General features: G+C 35.8%; 2 protein-coding genes across 2 annotated transcripts; both read right to left on the reverse strand.

Moving 5' to 3' along the window:
- Positions 1-411: 411 nt before the first annotated feature.
- On the reverse strand, positions 412-16,721 carry LOC113498695 (putative helicase mov-10-B.2). Its single transcript, XM_026878811.1, has 19 exons — positions 16,164-16,721; positions 15,868-15,973; positions 15,255-15,417; positions 14,589-14,716; positions 9,201-9,304; positions 8,864-8,977; positions 8,517-8,613; positions 7,832-7,943; positions 7,223-7,328; positions 6,713-6,883; positions 6,107-6,254; positions 5,700-5,845; positions 5,266-5,400; positions 4,566-4,759; positions 4,117-4,274; positions 3,593-3,711; positions 2,982-3,093; positions 2,467-2,643; positions 412-2,357 (listed from the first exon to the last, which is right to left on the reverse strand). Exons 1-19 carry the CDS (start codon positions 16,262-16,264, stop codon positions 2,055-2,057), a joined length of 2,694 nt encoding a protein of 897 aa, XP_026734612.1. The 5' UTR covers positions 16,265-16,721; the 3' UTR covers positions 412-2,054.
- A 2,182-nt stretch (positions 16,722-18,903) lies between these two features.
- On the reverse strand, positions 18,904-20,031 carry LOC113499107. Its single transcript, XM_026879466.1, has 2 exons — positions 19,787-20,031; positions 18,904-19,357 (listed from the first exon to the last, which is right to left on the reverse strand). Exons 1-2 carry the CDS (start codon positions 19,886-19,888, stop codon positions 19,145-19,147), a joined length of 315 nt encoding a protein of 104 aa, XP_026735267.1. The 5' UTR covers positions 19,889-20,031; the 3' UTR covers positions 18,904-19,144.
- Between the last annotated feature and the right edge of the window lie 751 nt (positions 20,032-20,782).

Consider the following 20,782-nt stretch of genomic DNA (forward strand, 5'->3'; position numbering starts at 1 on the left):
AGACAAATTTTACGAGCTTCAAACTTGACTCGACTCTTATCTTACATAGAATTCTTATCATACCAGACCCAGCATTGTAATGCAATATACATATGCATGAAAGTTATAGCTGAATTAGAATCGAGAGCGGGCTAAATTTTCTTTTTATTTACAGGATAGGTGGAAATGAAAATAGTTTACAACAGGGAAAATAATAAATAAAACCATTTTATTTTCACTACTTTTATTTCGTGTAGAAATTTATTCAAAATCTTATACCTTATACATTTAGCACCAAGATTTTCAATAATTGATCTCCAAAATTGATCCAAAAAATATTGTACTTAGTAAAATATAATCTGTTTTCTTTCTAAATAAAATATTCCCAAACATGATTATGGCACTTAAAAATAATAGAATTTATAAAATTATAATTAAATGTAAATTTTGTAAAAATAAAAACATTGCCAATCCATAAATACGTATACAAAACATTATCTTAGGAGAATTTGGAAAAATCTTGGCTTAGTGTTTTTCCCTGTAAACACACCAGGCAAAACAAATATGTATTCATAGTTCAATACTCTTTATCTGCCTGTAACCATGTTACAATTTACGAAATGTCCTCACTTCTCTCTTAACCTAGTGCAAAAATCATTAATTTCATCTTAATAAGAACATTTATATAAATCAGCAAATAATATCACAATTGCCAGCAAAATAAAAATATATGAGAATTGGCACAATATTTGTTGCCAGTGTCAACTACAAAATCCATCTATTGAAATAGAACAAACACTTATTATTTCTTAATTTATTCCTATTATAAAAGATAATCATGTCTTTAAAAACTAATACAGATCTTTGGCTGCAAAGATTCAATATTCTTAATAGCTACTGCTACATAAACATATTGTGCTTGGCCAGTAGTTTGGCGCTTGCCTCATTATGAGATTCTTAATTACTAGACGGAAACAGGTCATAAATCAAATTTTAATAGTTTAGAGCAGATAAACTGGAGTTATCATAACACTTGTGCCTTTTACAAAGGAGAACTTTCGAAGTAACGCACCAATACGACAAACGTTGTGCCTCTTACCATTAAAATATAATTATGTCCTTACAAGACTTATCACAAACAAACTACAGGATTGTTATGGTAGGCAGGGCGGAATTATAATTATTAATTAATAATCCGCTACACGAAAGTTATTACAATAAAAAACTATAGTTTTCGTTTCGTTAAAAAATATAGTTAATTTTAAAGTTTAAATGAGATCTAGAAAAATATACCTAAAAGTACTTACTTCTGTCTGTTATTGAATTTTATCTTGTGACGAGAAATGCTCCATTAGGCACATACTATTTTTAAAATTAATTGACGCCAAAATGCTGATCTAAACGACCAGGATAATACACTCTTATGTGTAAACTCCTGTTTAATTGCTCTATGGTCCAAGAGTGAAACAACACGATCTATAAAAATATCACATTCATCAGACGTCACGAGGACAAAAATATGGGGCTGACACGTTCGCTGCCGGATTACAAGTAATATGAGATCCTTCTCACTTATTATTACAACATCAAATCTACGACAATATTATAGAAAACATCAAATACTCATCATCACCACTCAACCGCCGCGGCTGAGTGCGATTGCGACAAAGGCGAGTCTAAACCCTCAATTGTACTTATCACTAAGTTTGCCGAATACGGCATAATACATTTTTGGTAACGAACGTGTTAGCGGGGTAAAAAACAATACAGATGTTTTGACACCTACAGTTACAAAGTGGAATGTTTCCACGGTATCGATTTCATCGACGCTACATACTACAAAAATATGAATAGACATGTCCTTAGCAACTGCTGGCCTTCCCCATCGACTGCAATAAGTAATAAGTTCGGGAATGCCGTTAACACCATGCGATAGATAGGCGGGTTGGTGATCGCAGTTGCTGACATAAAATACTTAGTAAATGCGGTTATCTTACCTAAAAGGGAAAAAGTTTTTTTATGTAAAATGTTATTGTGCTTTCGTATTGTTGATGTTTTGATCATCAGCTAATGCCTTACATATCCCCGAAGAGGTCGGGTTGGTGGCTTGAGCTCGTGCTTGTGCTAGTCTTCAGTTTTTTCTTCTTGGGTTTCTTGGTGGCTGTGGCGGCTTTGAGCTTGGCCAGCATTGGCGTGATGCTGTCCACTATCTCCCTGCATCGCTCGTCGTCAAAGTCGCGCGAGTCGAACCCGTGGTAGGTGCCGAGTTCACGGCACTTCTGTATGTACATCTGCCATTTGCTATCCCTCTCGAGACATAATGGATTGCCTATGATTATCACTTTTGCTTTGGCTCTGGTTATGGCAACATTGAAGCGCTAAAAATTAAAAGAGAACGAAATTAGAATGAGAAATGAGATGGCACAATTTTTGTCTTTATTGACCATTAATTACTTATATACTCAAAAGAATAGCCATTTAACGTACTTTGTGGTCTACTAGAAAGCCGAGCTGGAACTTAGCGTCATGCTCCAGCAGGTTGCAGTTGGCGCGAACTGTAGATATTATAATGATCCTCTTCTCTTTGCCCTGGTAAGCTTCCACTGTGCCCACTTCGATCTTGTCATAGCCGATATCTTTGAGAGACTTCTTTATTTGGTACACCTATAAAAAAAACATGTAGGGAATGGCAAAAAATATTTGGAAGAGAAGTTGTACAAATAACCTATTGCTAGCATTATTCTGATTATTCATAGTTGTCATTCATTAATCTAAAGATGGCTCTATGCACACTTCACTAACAAACCATATTGTAGGTGGCACTAGTGTCGCAGACATGTTATTGAACATAGAAGAAATAATTTAATTACCCCAGTACATCGAAGTGGGCCTGTTTTATCTCTTGCGTTTTTGCCGGACTTCTACCTCCTTACGATAAGTATGAAAGTGTACTTATTATTCATAAAAGAGGTCGTGACATGTTGGTTGACCTTCGTTCTCACCTGTCTGATATACGGAGTGACGATACCGATGTCCTGCATGAGCACGTTGTGTACCATCACAAGGCGCTTCACGTACAGCTGCACTATCTCACACTCCATCACGTTGAAGAAACTGGACGAAAAAATAATTGTTAACATAATTTGTTCTATTGGTAAAATACATTTTCACTATCATAAGTCTTGAATAACCTGCAGCTACTACAGCAAGACATAAAGCTCCCTTTGTCTGCTGGCCCTTAGCACCTATCCTATTCACTATTATGTTTTGTCTCTTACGAATCATAGAGAGGTGAAACTTTGATAAGAGGTGATGAGTTAAAGGATTTTTTAAACGGGTAGTTGTTTTTAAACAACGTAGTAGGAGACGTTGCTCGACTGCTCCATGGTCAGAACAACTGCCATTGTGCATACAAGACGTCGGCGTCGCAACAAGAACTATATTGCATTTTAGTTTATACAATCAAAAGTAATAAAAGTCTTGCTTGAAGAGCTTACAAGGTAAGTTTTAATTACATCGAATTACACTTAATATATTTTTTTAAATAGACAGGACACTTTTACCCATTTAACGCTAGAATTATTTACTCATATATAGCCAGCCTAGTCCTTACCTCGGTGATTTACCAATCCTCTGCTCCTTGGATAGTACGCCGTGGAACACGACAGCGCGGCTGTGAGGGTGCTCACCTAGTATGTCGATGTTACTTATAGTGTCCTCTTTGGCTAGAGCCTGGAATAAAATAATTATGCGAATTTCAGTCGTGTGAGACAATATTGATTTAATTGAAGGAGGGATACATATATTACATATTCTTATAGCCAATGCGTAGTAGTCTAGAACTGGATTTTCGTGTTATATTAACCAAAACGTTATATTAACCTTCATAAAAAAACTCTTAAAGGGTTAACACTTTATACCAAAATTATAAGTCTGAACTTAATTCAGACATAAAATTTTATAATCTGGCATCATTTTCTAATCGGTTTTTATGTCTGTGGCATCAGGGCTCTCGAATGGATTAAGGGATTTTATTTTAGACGTGTTTGTTAAAAATCGGTAGAGCTATCAGAGAGTTGTTACCGGTGGACGACTTTAATTTTGTTTTTTTTCGTAATTCTGACTGGTGTTACTAACCCTGAGCTGTCCTTTATAGAAGAGTTTATCAGGTATATCGATGATGTCAGGGTTGGAGCGGAAGTTGTTCCGCAGCATCACCACGTAGTTGGGGTCGTTACGGATGTCGCTGTACAGAGGCGACGACGACTTCTTCAGGCGCTCCATTAGAGATATACCTATAGAAACGAATTAATTGCTTATTTTGCTTACAGACTTTGTACCTGATTTTATGTGAACTTTTTTGTTATGGTTTGATTATTGACGTAAAAGGCGGAACACTTTTATACATACTGATGTGCGATCCATGCATAACAATATGTATAAGCTGAAGGTCGAGCTCAGTAGCGTGTCATGAGAGAGGCTTATTTATGTCTATTAGTGAACTGAGATGGGCTGACGATAATAGTGATGATGATGACAGCAACATTGTAAATGAAATGTGTAATGTGTTGGTGTTGGGTATTGACCGAAGCCCTGCTTGTTGGCGAGGCTGGAGATGACGACGGGCCCGAGCTGCTGCGGGTCGCCGGCCAGCACCAGCGTGCCGCCGGGCGTGAGCAGGCCGCACACCGGGATCAGGCACGCCGGCTCCGACGCCTGCGCCGCCTCGTCGATGAACAGCTGCGAGATGTGCGGCATTAGGGACTTCACGCGCATCGCCCTGCGGAGAACTACTGTTGTACTACGGGGTACTTAATACACGTAGGAACTTGGAAGCTGTTGTTATACTCATCATTATGAACAACTTTTATTATGGGACGGTTGGGACTAATACTGTAAAGGAAATAAAAAAATTGCTGTTCAGTAAGTTTTATCGAGTCATTCGCTCAGATATATATTATGCTTTCAATTTCTTTTCACAGTTTTAGTATTATTCCAATGAAAGTTGTTTAAAATGATGAGTATAATAACCCCTTGAAATGTCTTGTATTTTAAATTCTGATAATCGTTGTGAAATTACTAGAAGATTGCTCTCGTACATCTATAAGATCACCATTCGCCCCCCGGCTCTTCCCTTTTGACAGTTGTTAATTTGACAATACATTAGTTAGACCCACACAACTCAATGCTGAAATGGGGACCTCCGCCAACCATAAATTGATAGTTGACTGGAATGATGTTATTAATTTGATTATTTACACTAAATCTATCTAAACATCATGTTACCTTCCAAATTTGGCCGCATGCGATAGTGTGGTGATGACAATCTTGTATCTCCTGAAATCTTCTATCTCCACATTCTCGAAGTTCTGCCGACAAGTGCCGTTGGAGAACGGCGCCAGGCATTCAGGTAATGTGTCCCTACGATACAACAATTATTAGATCGATTCTACTTTCAGCATTGTATTTTACAGTCTGCATAGCAGTAGCATATTGTTCCCACGTTTTTATACACTCTTTTCTTTAACTACCTTCAACTCAATTTTGATGCACTTCCCGATAAGCTAGCAGGCTGAAACTTTCAGGGTAGCTTCAAACTCGATGACAATGCAATTTACAAACGAAAACAGCGCGACCGATTTTGATAAAATTTGAATAGACTAATAGTTATAGTTTTAAAATGTTTTAAATCTATTACTTAACATGATAAATATACGTACCAGTTTCTGAATTTGGAGCTGGCACGTAGCATGAACTTATCGCCAAACATGTGCGAGTACCGAATGATCATGGTGGCCACGTGGTCGGCCGCCATGTTGGAGTCCGTGCACACCATGATGCGGTTTTTAGGATTCCTGTGTACCAACTGGAAGGAAAGAAACACATTTTAAGGAAAAAGGGACATTTTAGAGTGACGTAAAAATGCTTGTAATTAATTATTTTGTTTTTTTTTCAATAGGGCGCTGAATATTAATTTATTGACCTTCATAAAGTCCTATTTGGTAGCTTGAAATGAATGAACGAATTTACTCAATGATGTTGAATATGGAATGGCAAGCGCATTAAGGTAAGCGATGTGTTTAGCAGCCTTATGCTATAGGTTAGTCCCGGTGCGGTCGGGCGCTACCTGCAGGATGGCCTCGACGATGGTGACGGTCTTGCCGGTGCCGGGCGGGCCGTGCAGCAGGTAGGGCGCGGCGCCCGGGCTGCCCGACACGATGCGCTCCACCGCGCAGCGCTGCTCCAGGTTGCCCTCCACCAGCACGTTGAAGAAGCTGACGCAGGGAAACACGAACGAATAAATATCATATAATCGGCGCCCTATACAATATTATTCCCGTTTCTGCTGGAATTTCTTGGGTAAATGTAGACTTAACACTAAAATACCCATAAACCGCTGTGCAGTTATTGCATTATTTTGAATAAACAATATTTAAGCAAAATTTAAAGCCTTAATCCATTCCAAAAAAGTTTTGTTTAAATTTGACCCTATATCCTTTCCCAAGCTCAAAACTATCTGTGCATCAAAATTATTTACTATCTGTTCAGTAGTGTTGACGTTAAAGCGAGAGAACCAGACAGATAAGGATACTTTCGCATTCATAATATTAGCCTGGATAGGGTCCGTTACAACATTACTAACTTTATTTATTATTTTCATTTTGGTATATTACGTAGTAAGTGTTATTTACTAACACTAACATTTCTTATCTCTTCAAATAGTTCCACTTACTTGGAGATAGGCTGCACAGCACACATATTCTTGTTCTCCTTGGGGAATATCCTGGACTCCTGGTTCACCATCCTGACGTTGTGGACGGCGTGGTGCATGCGCTCCAGCGGGATGCGAGACATGAAGAAACGGATGTCGAACAGCACTGTAGGTCCGTAGTGCTTTGTGAACCTATATGAGAATTGTAATCTTTAATTCCTAGAAAGACGTAACATCTAAATCAACTAGTAAAATTAGGTACCTAATATCAAAACTCATTTGCTAATGTTGACAAATATCAAATAGAACAACAATACGTAGTAAGGCCTCTATTTTGATTGTACCAATAAAATAATTGTGCGCTTTGATTGTCCTCATGGAACAAAATAGGAACAATTATCAAAGCGAGATAACATAATACTACATGTGATCTTGCTTCGATAAAGTCATCAGATAAGCTTTTGACTCCTTTAGTAGAGTTACTAAAATTGTAGCAAAATCAACCTTCCTTTTTTTAAAGCTATCACTTACTCAGAGCTCAATCCCCCGACGAGAGCAACATTATCGTTAATATCCTTGACAACGGCTTCAAACATAAAGTCGTTATGGGCGTGTGGCTTTACGTGCAACATGTCCCCTATAAAAGGAAAAATCTATTTTCTAATGTTCCAATCATCAAGTTCGTTAATGGACATAGGTCTCTCCTTAAGTACTCCACAGATTAGAGTTAGTCTCAATATAAATTTTAAAGATTATCAGGTAATTAGTTTTCCCATAATGTTTATCGAAAAACTAGTTGTTTTGTACCAATTGTTAAAATTTAGCAAGTCATAGAAAAGTAGAGATTTTTGAATGCAGCTGTTGACACGAAAGTGAAGAGTTACATTATATCCCTATGGGGCTCCAAGGGTTCCTGAGATGAGCTCAGAACGGACAAACATCTAGACAAAGATAGAGCATAACATAAATTCACGAAACCCCATAAAACGAGAAAAACGTGCTCTCATAAAAACAATGTCATGTCAGTCATATACTTCAATGCTATTTTAGGCATTATTGAATATTATACCAGGTAGTAATTAATTCACTTTATCTACTTGTCAAGTGGATGGGCAACTACGTTTGTACTTTGATACGTACCGATCATTAGAGAGGGTCTCTTTTCTCCAAGCCCTGGCACCTCGAGTGCGTAACAGGGTCCATGGTGATTGCTCATCTGAGCCTTCATGGTTATAGCCGACATGTTGTAATTCTGTGGATGTCATTGTCAAATTAAATACTAGTCTATCTAAGAGGCTTATTACAAGGCGTGGAGAGGAATGTCACTTACAATAACAGACCATTTTCTCATTAAAAGGTGGTGGAAGGCTTGCAGATGTATGGTTTAATTATTATAAGGAGAGTTCATAGACAAGAACTTAATAAATCTACTGGCCACAGGGCTCTTCTCGTATGGGAGAAGTTTGAGCATTGATAAGGTTATCAAGCGTGGTTCCACGCTTGCTTACTGCAGGTTGTATTTCATTTTCCATCTTGTTTGTCATCAGCTCGGCGATATTGGAATCCATGTTCTCTTACGATAATTTACTGTTTTTCAGAAGTATCTTAGAACAATTAACAAACTACATAACTTTGAAATAGTACAATAGTACTTTGCCTGCAATGGGACTAAACCTGCATCTTGCGCATAAAAATCCATGCATAGAGCCCAAAGACATGACATAGAAGGCAAGATTGTACAAAATTTAAAGTTAGCCATTAACAGGTTGATAAAGAATTGATTTGACTCTTAAACATTCCAAAATATGATTGATATAACACAAACCTTTAGATTCGCTCGAATCATGGTTTCTTCAAGCCAAAGCAAGTTGTGGAAGAATTTGACGTAGTTGTCTTTAGTTACACCCGTGGTAAAGATTTTTCTGAAAATAGTTTGTATTAACTTTTAAAACACAATTGACTTATTCGTGGTAGAGAACATAAGAATCTGTCAAAATTTTTGAACATGCATTTGTGTTTTTCTGTCAACCAAATTAAAGCTTAGCTTAACAACAAAAAGAAATGATCTAAACTCTGTCCATGCTAATAAGAACCTTTTGACAGGTCATAAAATTTATCATGTCAATAAGTTCTCCTTAGCCTGGACAGGGTTCATCATAAGTTATTACTTACTTGATATCAGCCAACAGTTCAATATCCATTTCGTCGGCATTGTCTGGCAGTTTCAACTGGTGATAGAAGATTTCTTTGCTTTTCTTTGGCACGCAGAACACGTCTGTGCACCGCCTAACAACAAAACATTTATATTATTCGTAGCTAAGTATAATTTATAAACTTTGGCCAGTATTGACTAATAAGATGCTTGCAAGTTAATACATAAAACATTGGAACAAAACCATATCTTGACCACATCTTGAAGGAGACACTTAGACAGTGTGGGGGTTTATTTCATATTATAATGCATTAAGAACGATTTTTGCTTAGCTACTAAAAAGATATTGAAACTTACTCGACGATGCTGGATTTATAAATCATCTTGGCCCAAACTTGCTTCCTCGCATAAGGACTTATTATAGGGTTGTGCGTAACTTGGGTCCCCTCGACGAAAACCACCTGGAAATAAGGACGAATAAGAAACTCCGTAGTTTCACAAAATTAAAGAAATGCTTCAGATATTCTGTCTGGTAAAGTCGGCAACAGCAACAGAAGTCGGTCAATCTGATTTACAGAGTTCAAGTATTTTTCGGAAGCAAGTAGAAATGGGTATTTAGTGGTTTTTTTTTATTATACTTATTGGAACCATGCCGGTACTTAATAGGGCAACAGCGACAGCAATAATTTTATTCAATTAACTGATTTCTGCAGCTGACACTCTAGACAACTCAATGGAATTTAATCGATTTCATTGCGGACGAAGCAGCATTCAAATCCATTAAATTGTATTGGTAAAATTTAAGATATTTGCTGGTTATCTGGTATTAACACTATTAACAATAAAAGCTTTTAACATCCGTGGATGATCAGCAAAGCAAATGCAAAGCGCAGTGCTGGCTACTTGAAAACTTGAATCTCATACATGATGTTATTATGAAAATCCCAATTATTGTTGAAAATAATCTTTAAAGTCACATTATAGTCAGCTATTTCCGATTTTGATCTACAAAAATTAATACAACAACTTTGTTTTGCCGTCAAATTATGAATTGCATTGGTATGTTTGTCTCTAACATCAGTAGTGAGTTTTTTTTAACGTCTATGTGTTCTATTTAAGAACATCTTCATTATTTTGCGTCATACATCAGAACATACATACATATATTATAAAACATTAAAGTCAAACTAGCGAAGATTTTTATTAATATTTTTTTTAATTCGTACTGAAAGTCTATTGTTTATAATAGATCATTTTTTATATACTCATTAATTCTCTTGTCATTTTTTCGTTAACTGATGTTATCTGTTTAAAATACACCGACTACTTTACATTCTTTAGAGTTATTGCTGAACCAAGCTATGTAATATTACCTCGCATTATATTGATCAACTGCTTGTCCGTAGCCTCAAGGTATTATGGTGCATAGATCAATACCAATTACTTATTCAGCTCCCTGATGCATACGGCATTGAGAAAATAACATACTCATAACACACAACGTAATTTAAGTGCCGGGTTATGTTACAAAATATTTAAACATTGCGCAGTAGCTTCACAGAAGCGGAGAAAGACTTCATGAATACATCTGACTTATACGTAGGTACGTTTTAGGAAGTACTCTTGATATTGTGTAAAAATAAATAATAATTTCGTCAGTCGACAAAAATGTAACGTATCATTAAGTGCGTCAAAAGCTTTCATATTTCACAAGTTCAATTTTGAATAAGTATTTAACAATGGACTCGGTACAATACACCAAAAACTTAATGTGTAAGTACTAAACGCTTTGTGCGATTTTACCCCATGAAATGTAGCACAATGAATGAAATAATACGCTTTATTGTGACCTCAACAATAGGTCACCGTTATAAACTCAAATTCGAAAATAGCGTATGCATTTGCACGTATTATACGAGAGCAAAATAATTAGGTAATAAAAGGTCTGGCTGGCTGGACAAACCGGTTCAACGAGATAATCTACTACCAAAACTGCAGGAACTTTGTGCCTATTGTATAGACATTGAAAGGGTGACCCCTACAAAAGTGAAGCGGCAATCTGTTGACCAGTTAGGGTTGGCTCCGACTGGGAGTGCAGCGACGCGCACCAGCTTTCGGTGCAAATAATACCTACAGACACAAATGAACCGATTGATAAAAATAACTCAACCAGGGTGTCTCGAACTGTGATGAAATACTTGAAAAGACTATTAATGATTCCAAAAAACATAAAAGAAAAAGCTTTGATCGAACGTCTGTTTGTAGCATTGCAGAATTCAAATATTAAACACTTGATAATTTAATGGAACGAGAAAATATTTTATTAAATAGAAATACAGTTCGTGGATTCATTAAGAAATGTCGGAAAAAAATTACGACAGGCGGTTTCGGTATTATTTTTTGAAAAATACAATTCTCCATGCCCATATTCAAGAAGCTTCTACGCATCGCTGCTTTCAATGGAGTGTGTCGACCCTCATACATCGTACTGGACACCGGAACTTAGTAAATCAAATCTGCAATTATTGGACCTCTCACTCGCTCAACAAGCCATATTGTAATATGTGTAGGTATGAACTGTATTCTTGAGTAAATCAGTTAACGGATGATAGCGTCGTGAATTGTCTGCTTGTCCTGTGGCCCTACCGACACGTCGACGAACAGATGCCGCTCTGCGCCGTGTATTACACTGTCAGGATTCCACAACCATAATAATATTACTTTCAGACTTGTTTATATACACGATATTAATAAAAAAATTGAGCAAAAGTAAGCTTTATTTGTAGGATGTTTAAAGTCATTCTCGAGGAGTAACACTGGAAATAAAAGAGAATTTGGCTACGTAAAAAAACCGCTTGTTAAAACATAAGTGGGAATATTTAAAGTAGTTGTCTAATGTCGACTATTGAGAGCCTTATTTACCTTCGAATCCATGTTATCACCTCACTTTCATAAAATGCGAGTAAGCCACTTATCACAAGTCAAAACATGTACTCCCATTTACTTTTCCATTCCCGAGTAAGAATGCAACACAACTAAGTACTAGGGACCGTCCTTGGGTTACCTGCTGCCGTACCCAAACTTTTTTACGCCTACGATTTGTTTTTAATGTGACACGTGGTACTTTGAGAATAAGATGTAGTTATAAGATTTCGTATTGCTGTAAGGGTCTGAAGACGTACTGGGAGAAAAAGTTTTTAGTAAATCGATTGTTTTAAAGGCATTCAACGAAACTTTGTTATTTTGCTTTTTAAATATCTTGGGGGCTTACCGCGACGTCTTAAGACAATAGACGAGTACGTGCATTACGCTGTCACGCTTCCACAGAAATAATACTATTACTCCAAAACACGGTGGTAGACCTGATCCTCAACAACGCGCGATGTCAACAATTATTTATCTAAAATGCTCAAAATTGCAAAAAATATGATACCTTTTTTCTAAATTTCAGGGTACAGTAATTAAACATGCATTTTTGTACTAGTACAGAAACCAAGATCCGATTTAAGAAATATTTATATCGTGGTCTTAAGTGGTCAAGTATAACAATTCGTAGAACAAGCCTAATAGAGAAATGAAACGCGAGCCGGGTACGTATCCCATACGTAAACAATCCAACCCAAAGTAATATTAGCAAATCCACTTGATGATACTTGAGACGTTTCATGAAAAAATCTTAAGTACTTGAGAAGCGAACCGATTCTCTTGTGCCTATTAAATGGGTACTCATATCTAAAATGACTACGTAAAACAAATTTTCTTTGTACTTATTATTTTGTTTGCTTGAAAAATACGACTTAGTAACTGCTGAAATAAAATAACTTAAGATTTGAGAATTAAAATATTGCGTCGGGTAGAGCTAATGGAGGACGAAATAATTTAAGACTTGGGACTTACAATCTTGTTGCTGGTAGAGTTTATCAAACAATCAAATTACAAGCACAAAGAACGCCCAGACTTAGATTAAACATTTATGGATCATACACAATGCTTGCTCATGCAGGGATCAAACGTCGCTTACTTTGATCATTAGGGTAGTGACCTACGCCACTCGGCTGTCCGAGCACTCAAGAATATTACTGATGCGTTTAGCAATACTATCTATTGAGTACGTAAAAAACCATCATGTGTCTTTTAGATTGTTTAAAATAGAACTTTATTTAAAAACATAGTAAAACAACACTTACAATCATTCTTTACAATATATGCGTTCGTAAAAAAGTTACATCATAGAGTTAAGCTCTAAGCTTAATTTATAACTTACCAAAGGGAGTAGGTGAGTGTACTTTCGGATATAATTACCTACATAATAGACGCGGAGAGAGATAAAAAAAAACTGTTACTACGCTACTGATAGATTATAACAATAATAATTAGTTTATTGTTCAATATTCTACGGAATCACGGGACAATTTGTTCTTTGTTTAAAACGTAGATTAGTATCTACTTACTAGGCGGATCCGATGTAACATTGTAAACAATAGAGTGATAAAGGAATTATTTGTTTCATATTTAGGAATAAGTGGTATTACCGAGTTATCAATCTCTCGGAGTCTATTGAAAACTATAGAAATGAAATTGTTTCAGAGTAAATAATTTTGCCAATTTAAAAATTAATGCCAATTATTATAAATCAGCGGCAGTAGGTATCTGATTTTTACCGGTTTTAGTCTCAAAACCATTACCACAACTCAATTAGGAGATAGTTTAAAGACGTCGCCTATTGGAGTCCTGTGCTGGCTCCTGTATAAAGGGCTATCATAGGCTACATATTTGGCACGGATCAGAAAAAAAAGAAGAAAAAATAAAAGCAAGCGCTCAAAAAAAATATTTATTGTTACAAAAAGCTCTAACACCGTGGTTAGAATATCTACTGCGTTATACCTTACGACGCGTTAGGATGTTAACTGAAAAATTTACCAACCTACCACCACTCCTACACCTCTTACCTAAGTCCGAAGCAGTTTTAGCATAGAGATAATGCACCGTATCTCGACTACAAGTATGACATATTAGATTAAAGTTCTCAACAAGGCCTCTACATGTTGGACCTGTGTCCCCGTGCAAGCCTTTAAAAAGGACCGGGTCTCTTCATATGAAGTGATCCCCTGACTGTAAAGAGATGAAAATAATAAGACATAAGTTAAACAAAGCTTTATATCGTCGGTCCTGAGAAGGGTGACTATCTATGTAACGTTAGTCCGTGTTTCGGAAGGCACGTTAAGTTTTGGATCTCGACTGCTATTTACACATCTTTGATAGTTGTTACCGGCAGTTAGAAGCTAGAAAGTTTCGACAACCAGGTTTACTTCATGTTGCCCAGGTAACTGGGTTGAGAAGGTCAGATAGGCAGACACTCCTTGTAAAACACTGGTACTCAATTGGATCCCGTTAGACGTTAGCCGACTCCAAATAGTTATTAGTAACGAAAAGGCTAGGCTGATGATGCACTCTGACAATGCTACATGTTGTAGCGCGCGGTGTTAGTCTTCTACTACGGCACTTTAAAAGAAGGTGGAGGTGGTTTCACTTTCGCTAACATAGTGACGCATCGTAAGGCAGGACCACGGCCTAAGGGCTCTTTCAATTTTTCCGTTTCGTGTCGGGCCGCTGCGGTGCCGAAGCGGTGCGACACGACACTGTCGGTTTGCGCACGGACGGCCGTTTGTTTTCATACAAAGCGCGCGGTGCGGCAACGACGTATAAATTGAAAGCGCCCTAAGAACAAGCTTCTACAAGACTTACCATCTCCCTCATAATTACGATGTGGTCGTTAGTATCTTTGTTATGAAAGAAGAATATTATCGGTGTCTCATACTGACCGATTTCCGGAGAACTGAATGTCACAGTTATTTCTTCCGTCAGTTTATTTTCTGCAATACAAATTAAATATTTCAACCTTGAACATCTCTTTAAGGTTTAAGAAGCATTTAGAATTACTGGCTTAAAAAGTTTGCTCATCTAATTTCTAATTTGTTAAATATGTATGTTATGCTGTTGGTATACCTAATAAATAAATAAATAAATCTAGATATCTGCAGAATATATTTTCTGTAAATACTTTTACTATAAACAATAAACCAGTAGGTGTATGTTTTGTCAACTTGTAGACAACAAAGCCTTTCTATCTAAAGAATAACACTATAGAAGTATAAGTTGAAAATACCAACTGAACAACAAACTACCAATAATATTATTTATGATCACAAGAATTAAGTGGCCTTCTCCCTGTGGCCTAATAATTCCGGCCTAAAATAATGATCCAGGATATTTTTAAAATGCAAATAAACTATATGTTATACTATAAAAACTAAACTACTAAGTAGCTATCGATAAAACTCCCTGTAGGTATTGCTTAACTGCAAGAAGATAAATTAACAACAAGGAAAAAAAGCATATAGGTGAACTTACGTGGTGGCAAAGTCCTTGCAATGCATCCCGTCTCAAAACTATGTCGGTTCATTATGAAATTGAACTGTGAATGAACCAATTTGATGAAAGCTATACTGATATAGCTCTTATGACTGTCATTACGAATTGTGAATTTGAAAATGACTTCTTCATTGGGTTTGGCCTGTTAACAATAATGTTTATTTATTTAAAAAATGTTGGAACTACTTAATCAAGTCCATTGAAACATAAGTAAAATCCTGCCCTGTGTTAAAAATTTTTATATTTTTATAATATTTCTGAAGTATTGAAGTTCAGCACTATTATAATTCTTGTATTTTCCTTGGCAAATAAATAATTTTAGAAGTTAAGTTTGCAAAGATTTTTACTGTGACTTATAAAGCACAACATTAATATTATTTAATTTTAGAAAAAGTAAATAAAAAAAATGAAATTTATTACTCAAGTATCCATAATATTTTTGTACCCTTTAATTTAGGTAATGGTACTTATACCAATAACAGCAAAATATTTTAAATGGATTTTTGCATTAAAATTTTTCATTTTATTAGTATTATGAAAAAAAGTAATACAGTAATAAAAAAAAAACTATGAAATATTTAAATTCACTTACTGAGATATTGATTTTGCCTTCTTTCTGGTCGACGACAGACGAGAAACTCGACTGCACATCGCATGACACTGATGCTAATCCTTTTTTGTAGTTTACAAAATGTGATCTATTAAAAATAATTGAAATTATTCTAACTGCGTATCATTCGTATCCAGGTATTTATAACGTTTACTATCGCAAAAGTAACCATGAAATAGTTCGGCCGGCAAAGTAGCCATCAACATCGACCATTATCAACACAAAGCATGCAAAAAAGAAAACAAAAATATTATGGCTAAACAAAACATTCGACTTACTTGTTTAGCGCAAATTGTCTGAGATATTTATTTTTTATGTGTTTTTCCGTTTCGTAATGTTCCGGCTCAACTTTTTTTAATTTACACACTTCGCAATCCATTGTGATGTTGATTTTAATTCAACTCTTTAAAATCGGTATCAATCAGTTTTCGGCGCTTAATGAAATCGTTGTATATCAGAAAGAAACTATGCTGATTACCGTACAGAAATTACTAACGATTACAAAATTTTAAATAGTACACGGTAAAGTCAAGGGTGAATAGTGCGCTCATAATGAAATAAAGGTGTAAAAACAAAATAATGTATAAGCGAACTCAAGCCTGCCTCGTTAGTGCTATACTGAATTATACTGATAGTGATAGCGAAACCGTGATCTGCGATAGGCTGATACCGAGCCAAAGTGTTGCCACTGGTTAAATTTTAACATTCTACCAGCTACAGGATGTAAATCGAATTGCATATTTTAATGAAATCATTTTGTATTTTAATTATTTATAGTTTACATAAACTTCTAAGTTAGAATTAATAGACGCATTTTCCGTTTACCCGTGGCCATATCACCTGCTAAAACGTCGGCGTCGTATTGTAAAAACTTAAAATCTTAATCACAAAATTCAACAAAATCCATTTCAAAATTTAGCCTTCAATATAAGGAATTAATGATTGCGAGAAAATCGATATGAAGTAGTTTTGGTAGAAAGTTTTTTTCAACCTGGTATCCCTACACGTTACCAGATTTTCGACTCTAAATCAGAAGTTGTCTTTGGACGGGAATTTCCAATTTATTAATGGAATTTAGTAATAATAAGAATTTAGTAATAAATAAAAAAGAGCCTTGTAAATTAGTTTGTTATAAATTGTACAGAGCTCAATTGTATCATGAAGCAAAGGATTTATAAAAATGGTTGTAAGGTATCGTTAATATTATAAATGCCAAAGTATCCCTGTCTGTCGTCAATTGTTGAAAAAAGGGGGTTGTAGTTTAATGGACTGCAGCTTTGAAATTTGGCCTTAATATTTTTTGTTTAAAACAATAAACCGGCTTTTGGTTATTTTGGTTTTAAGAGGGGGGGGGGGATCAGAATATACCTTATACGAAACCCGCATTAATAAATTTAAAGGCGTAGCCTCATGAGTTGCTCGTCGCTCGTTTGCAGCGTAAAACCCGATCAGCAACAAAATAATGCTTGCCTACGCGGGGATCGAACCTGCGACGCCTCGCGCTCTGTGGTTTTAGCGAGGTACCCTGAACCACTCGGTTATCCGTGCAGTTGGAGTAAATATATTTAATATTTTTATATGAAGTATGCATACATGTCTGAATAATAATTAAGATACTTCTATTTTATTAGAGGTAGATACTAAAATGGAAGTCTCATATAGAGATAGATTTGCAAATATATTTTCTTAAAGGAATACTTCTTCTATATTCTGTTAAGTAAGTACATGGTAATATATTATGATTAAAAATGTTAGATTCTGAGTACAGGAAATTCCTGAGCGAGACGAAAAATGTCACGGATACTTATTTGGGTCGCAATTGTATAAACATGTAAATGTACTTAAAAATGTAATATTTTTTTGCTAATTATTTGACATTTCAAGTTTTGATTTTTTTTTAATCCCCTGTCGTACATTTATGTTAGGTGGCAGTATAATACCACTGATTTTTTATGATTAAACCCAAAAGGTTCTTCATCTACAAATTACTTTTAAGATAAACAACAAAACGTTCGAATTAAAAAAAAATCTTATTTTGAGCGTAAATACATTGTTGTTTTAATGTCTTCGTTGTTTGACATTAGCACTCACGAGTAGAGTACAATGGTATTCAAGTTTCAAGTCGACAATAAATCGCATACTTTACTTGTAATATTATTGAATTATGATGGAGAATAGCGTATAGCAGCTACAGGGGCCCAATTATGCTATTAGCATTGACCGATGAATGAATTTGCAGTGGCAATTAGATTAAATTTGAAACTATTCCTATTCTCTTCAACATTTCGCTTTAATTTTTTAATTATGCAATTAATTTCCATTAATACATCGGCCATTGTAACTAGCAGAATTTTTGTATTGGTGATAAAAAATGTATCTACTTACTGGTACTAATAGTACGCAGACTAACTGTACACTATGATGTCCTGTTCTGTAATTGACTGGCAGAAGTGTAGACAAACGCAGCTTATATAGAACGTCGATATAACGTCAAAAAGTTATTATCTAGCGAGCGATTTTACCTTAATATTAACAAGAGGATTGCCAGGCTAAAGAAATCTAAGCGTGATTTATTTGTATCTTAGAGACGATAAACAACGACTGCCATAAATTACGCAGATACTTTAATCTATTGTAATTTGTAAAATACCAACATAATTAAAATATAATTATTTGATATATTAGTGCGAATTTATTAATAATTTCAGAGTTTACCTATGATATTGTGGATGTGATGTAAATTATTAGTATGTCGCTTTAATCCTTTCGTAGGCAGTTGCAGTTTATTTAAAAAATAATATTTTAAGTATCAACTCTAAAATAAACAAATTGAATGATTAGAAATATTATACTGCCTGGGCACTTATCGTAGTCGGTTTTCAGACATTAACACTAAGCAACTTAGAAAAAAAAACATACTTTGAAATAATACTGCCAGGCCAACTTGGTTTGACTTTGGCTAGACTTCGGTTAAAAACAGAGAATTTGATTAATAATCAATTGTACTGAGGAGGATGGTCGTTGCCTTGAAATTGTAATAACTGCAGGTAATATCGATTTTTAATGAAATTATTTGAAATACACCATGCAATAAAACTCCAGATCGCTCTTACACTATATATTTCATTTTCGTACAAAATTAGTTAAATTATAAACTGAGATCATTGTAGGAATGTTGATCATTAACACATCTTTTTAAATATGACTAGGAATGAGATCATAAGTTTCAGTTGTTTGGTCCAAGTGGAATGTTGTTAGTTTAGAGTCCTTCGAAGGGTATCCCGTCATCAACGGTATGGGTTTTGTGATCGTTAGGGCGGCCGATGATGGTCATGAGCTTCAGCTGCCAGGTGTCGGGGCGACCTTCAGGGCCGACGCAGATCCCCAACTCCTTGTTGCACATGTAGCCAGTACGGCACCTCTTATCGTGGTTGTCGAATTCGCGCTTCTCCGTGCATTCCTCGTTGGCATCCTGGAAGATAATAAGTTAATGTTAATCTTAATTGGCGCCACAGTTTACGAATTTCCATGTATTGAAAAGTGGATCATTGAGTGAATTAAAGGGATAAGGTATATTTGGCGCAATAAGAAGGAATAACTAAATTACTACCACATTGATAAACGTGACTCCGTTATAAATTGATGTTAACTTTCATGCGGTCTCTATGTGTAAGTAGTAAAATGAAGAGACAAATAAAAAAAATTTTCGTTGTGGACAAGTTCGTTGCGCTGGGCATCGTTGATGTGCTGATTCCAGCTATTTTCATAAAGCTTTACGACAAAATGCATTTAACCAGCGATGCAACACTCGGCTGAGTGACGCAAAAGACAGAAATAAGAGATATCAGGGTGATATGATAATGATGTAAGTAAACAGAAGACTAAGTCCTAAGTTACCCACCCTGTAGCAGTCGAGCCTGTGGCCGCACTGCTCGTTTTCATAGGTCCCGTGCATGCAAATCTTGTAGCTCTTGTTCCCCTTCTTAATGGGACATCTTTCCATTTTATCCAACCACGGTGTTGCGCTGACGCAAGTGGGACACTCGACGAGGACTCTGTTGGATAAAAAAATATCAGCATATTCTACAACTTTTTGTTTGTACAGTACCTAGTATTCTTGGTATGTCAATTTTAATCATGTATTAGATTCGTAAGAATTGTCTTTCATCGCTCTGTGTAACTAATAAGTTGCAACCAAGTCGTCTTTAAGAAGTCTTTGAGCTCTCAACTGCCAACAATAGACTCTTTTCTTACACTTTATTGTTGGAGGGTTCCTCTCTTAAAACGTAGTTCCTGCTATCAGATGTGTCTCTGTAATGCGCCAAGCACGTGGCCAGGGTCACCAGCATGAACAGCACCAACGAATGCATTGTGCAGGAGAGTTCTGAAACAATGGTGGGTAAACACCGATTAGAATACTTTTATCAAAATTATTAGAGAAAATGACAACCGCAACAAAAAAATTAATAAAGGAAACTGTCGATGGAAATGAGAATAAGGAAATCAATCTAAACATAAGTGATGAACAGTAATAATTTTCACATAAAAAAAAGTTAAGCAATAAATTCCTTTTGACGAGACTTCTATTTTAATGAGCTCCTTCATAAGATTCTGCAACGTTCATGCCTCATTATAATCCATTCTACTTATATGCTTTCTGATTTCAGCACCAGGTATCTATAGGTTCACGCATAGTATACCAAGTTGAAGACATTTAGAATTACAAACACGATTCAGATCAACGATCTCCATAAACATTTTTACTCGAACTCATACTCATGATGAGAAATATTCCAAAAATACGATATTTATTAGTGTTCCTCGATCGCCACGTGACCTGTAAACATTTGTATTAACTACAACGATATTAATCACAGGCTATTACCGTAGCCATTAG

This window comes from Trichoplusia ni, chromosome 11 (genome assembly GCF_003590095.1).
Source record: "Trichoplusia ni isolate ovarian cell line Hi5 chromosome 11, tn1, whole genome shotgun sequence".
Taxonomy (NCBI): Eukaryota; Metazoa; Arthropoda; class Insecta; order Lepidoptera; family Noctuidae; genus Trichoplusia; species Trichoplusia ni.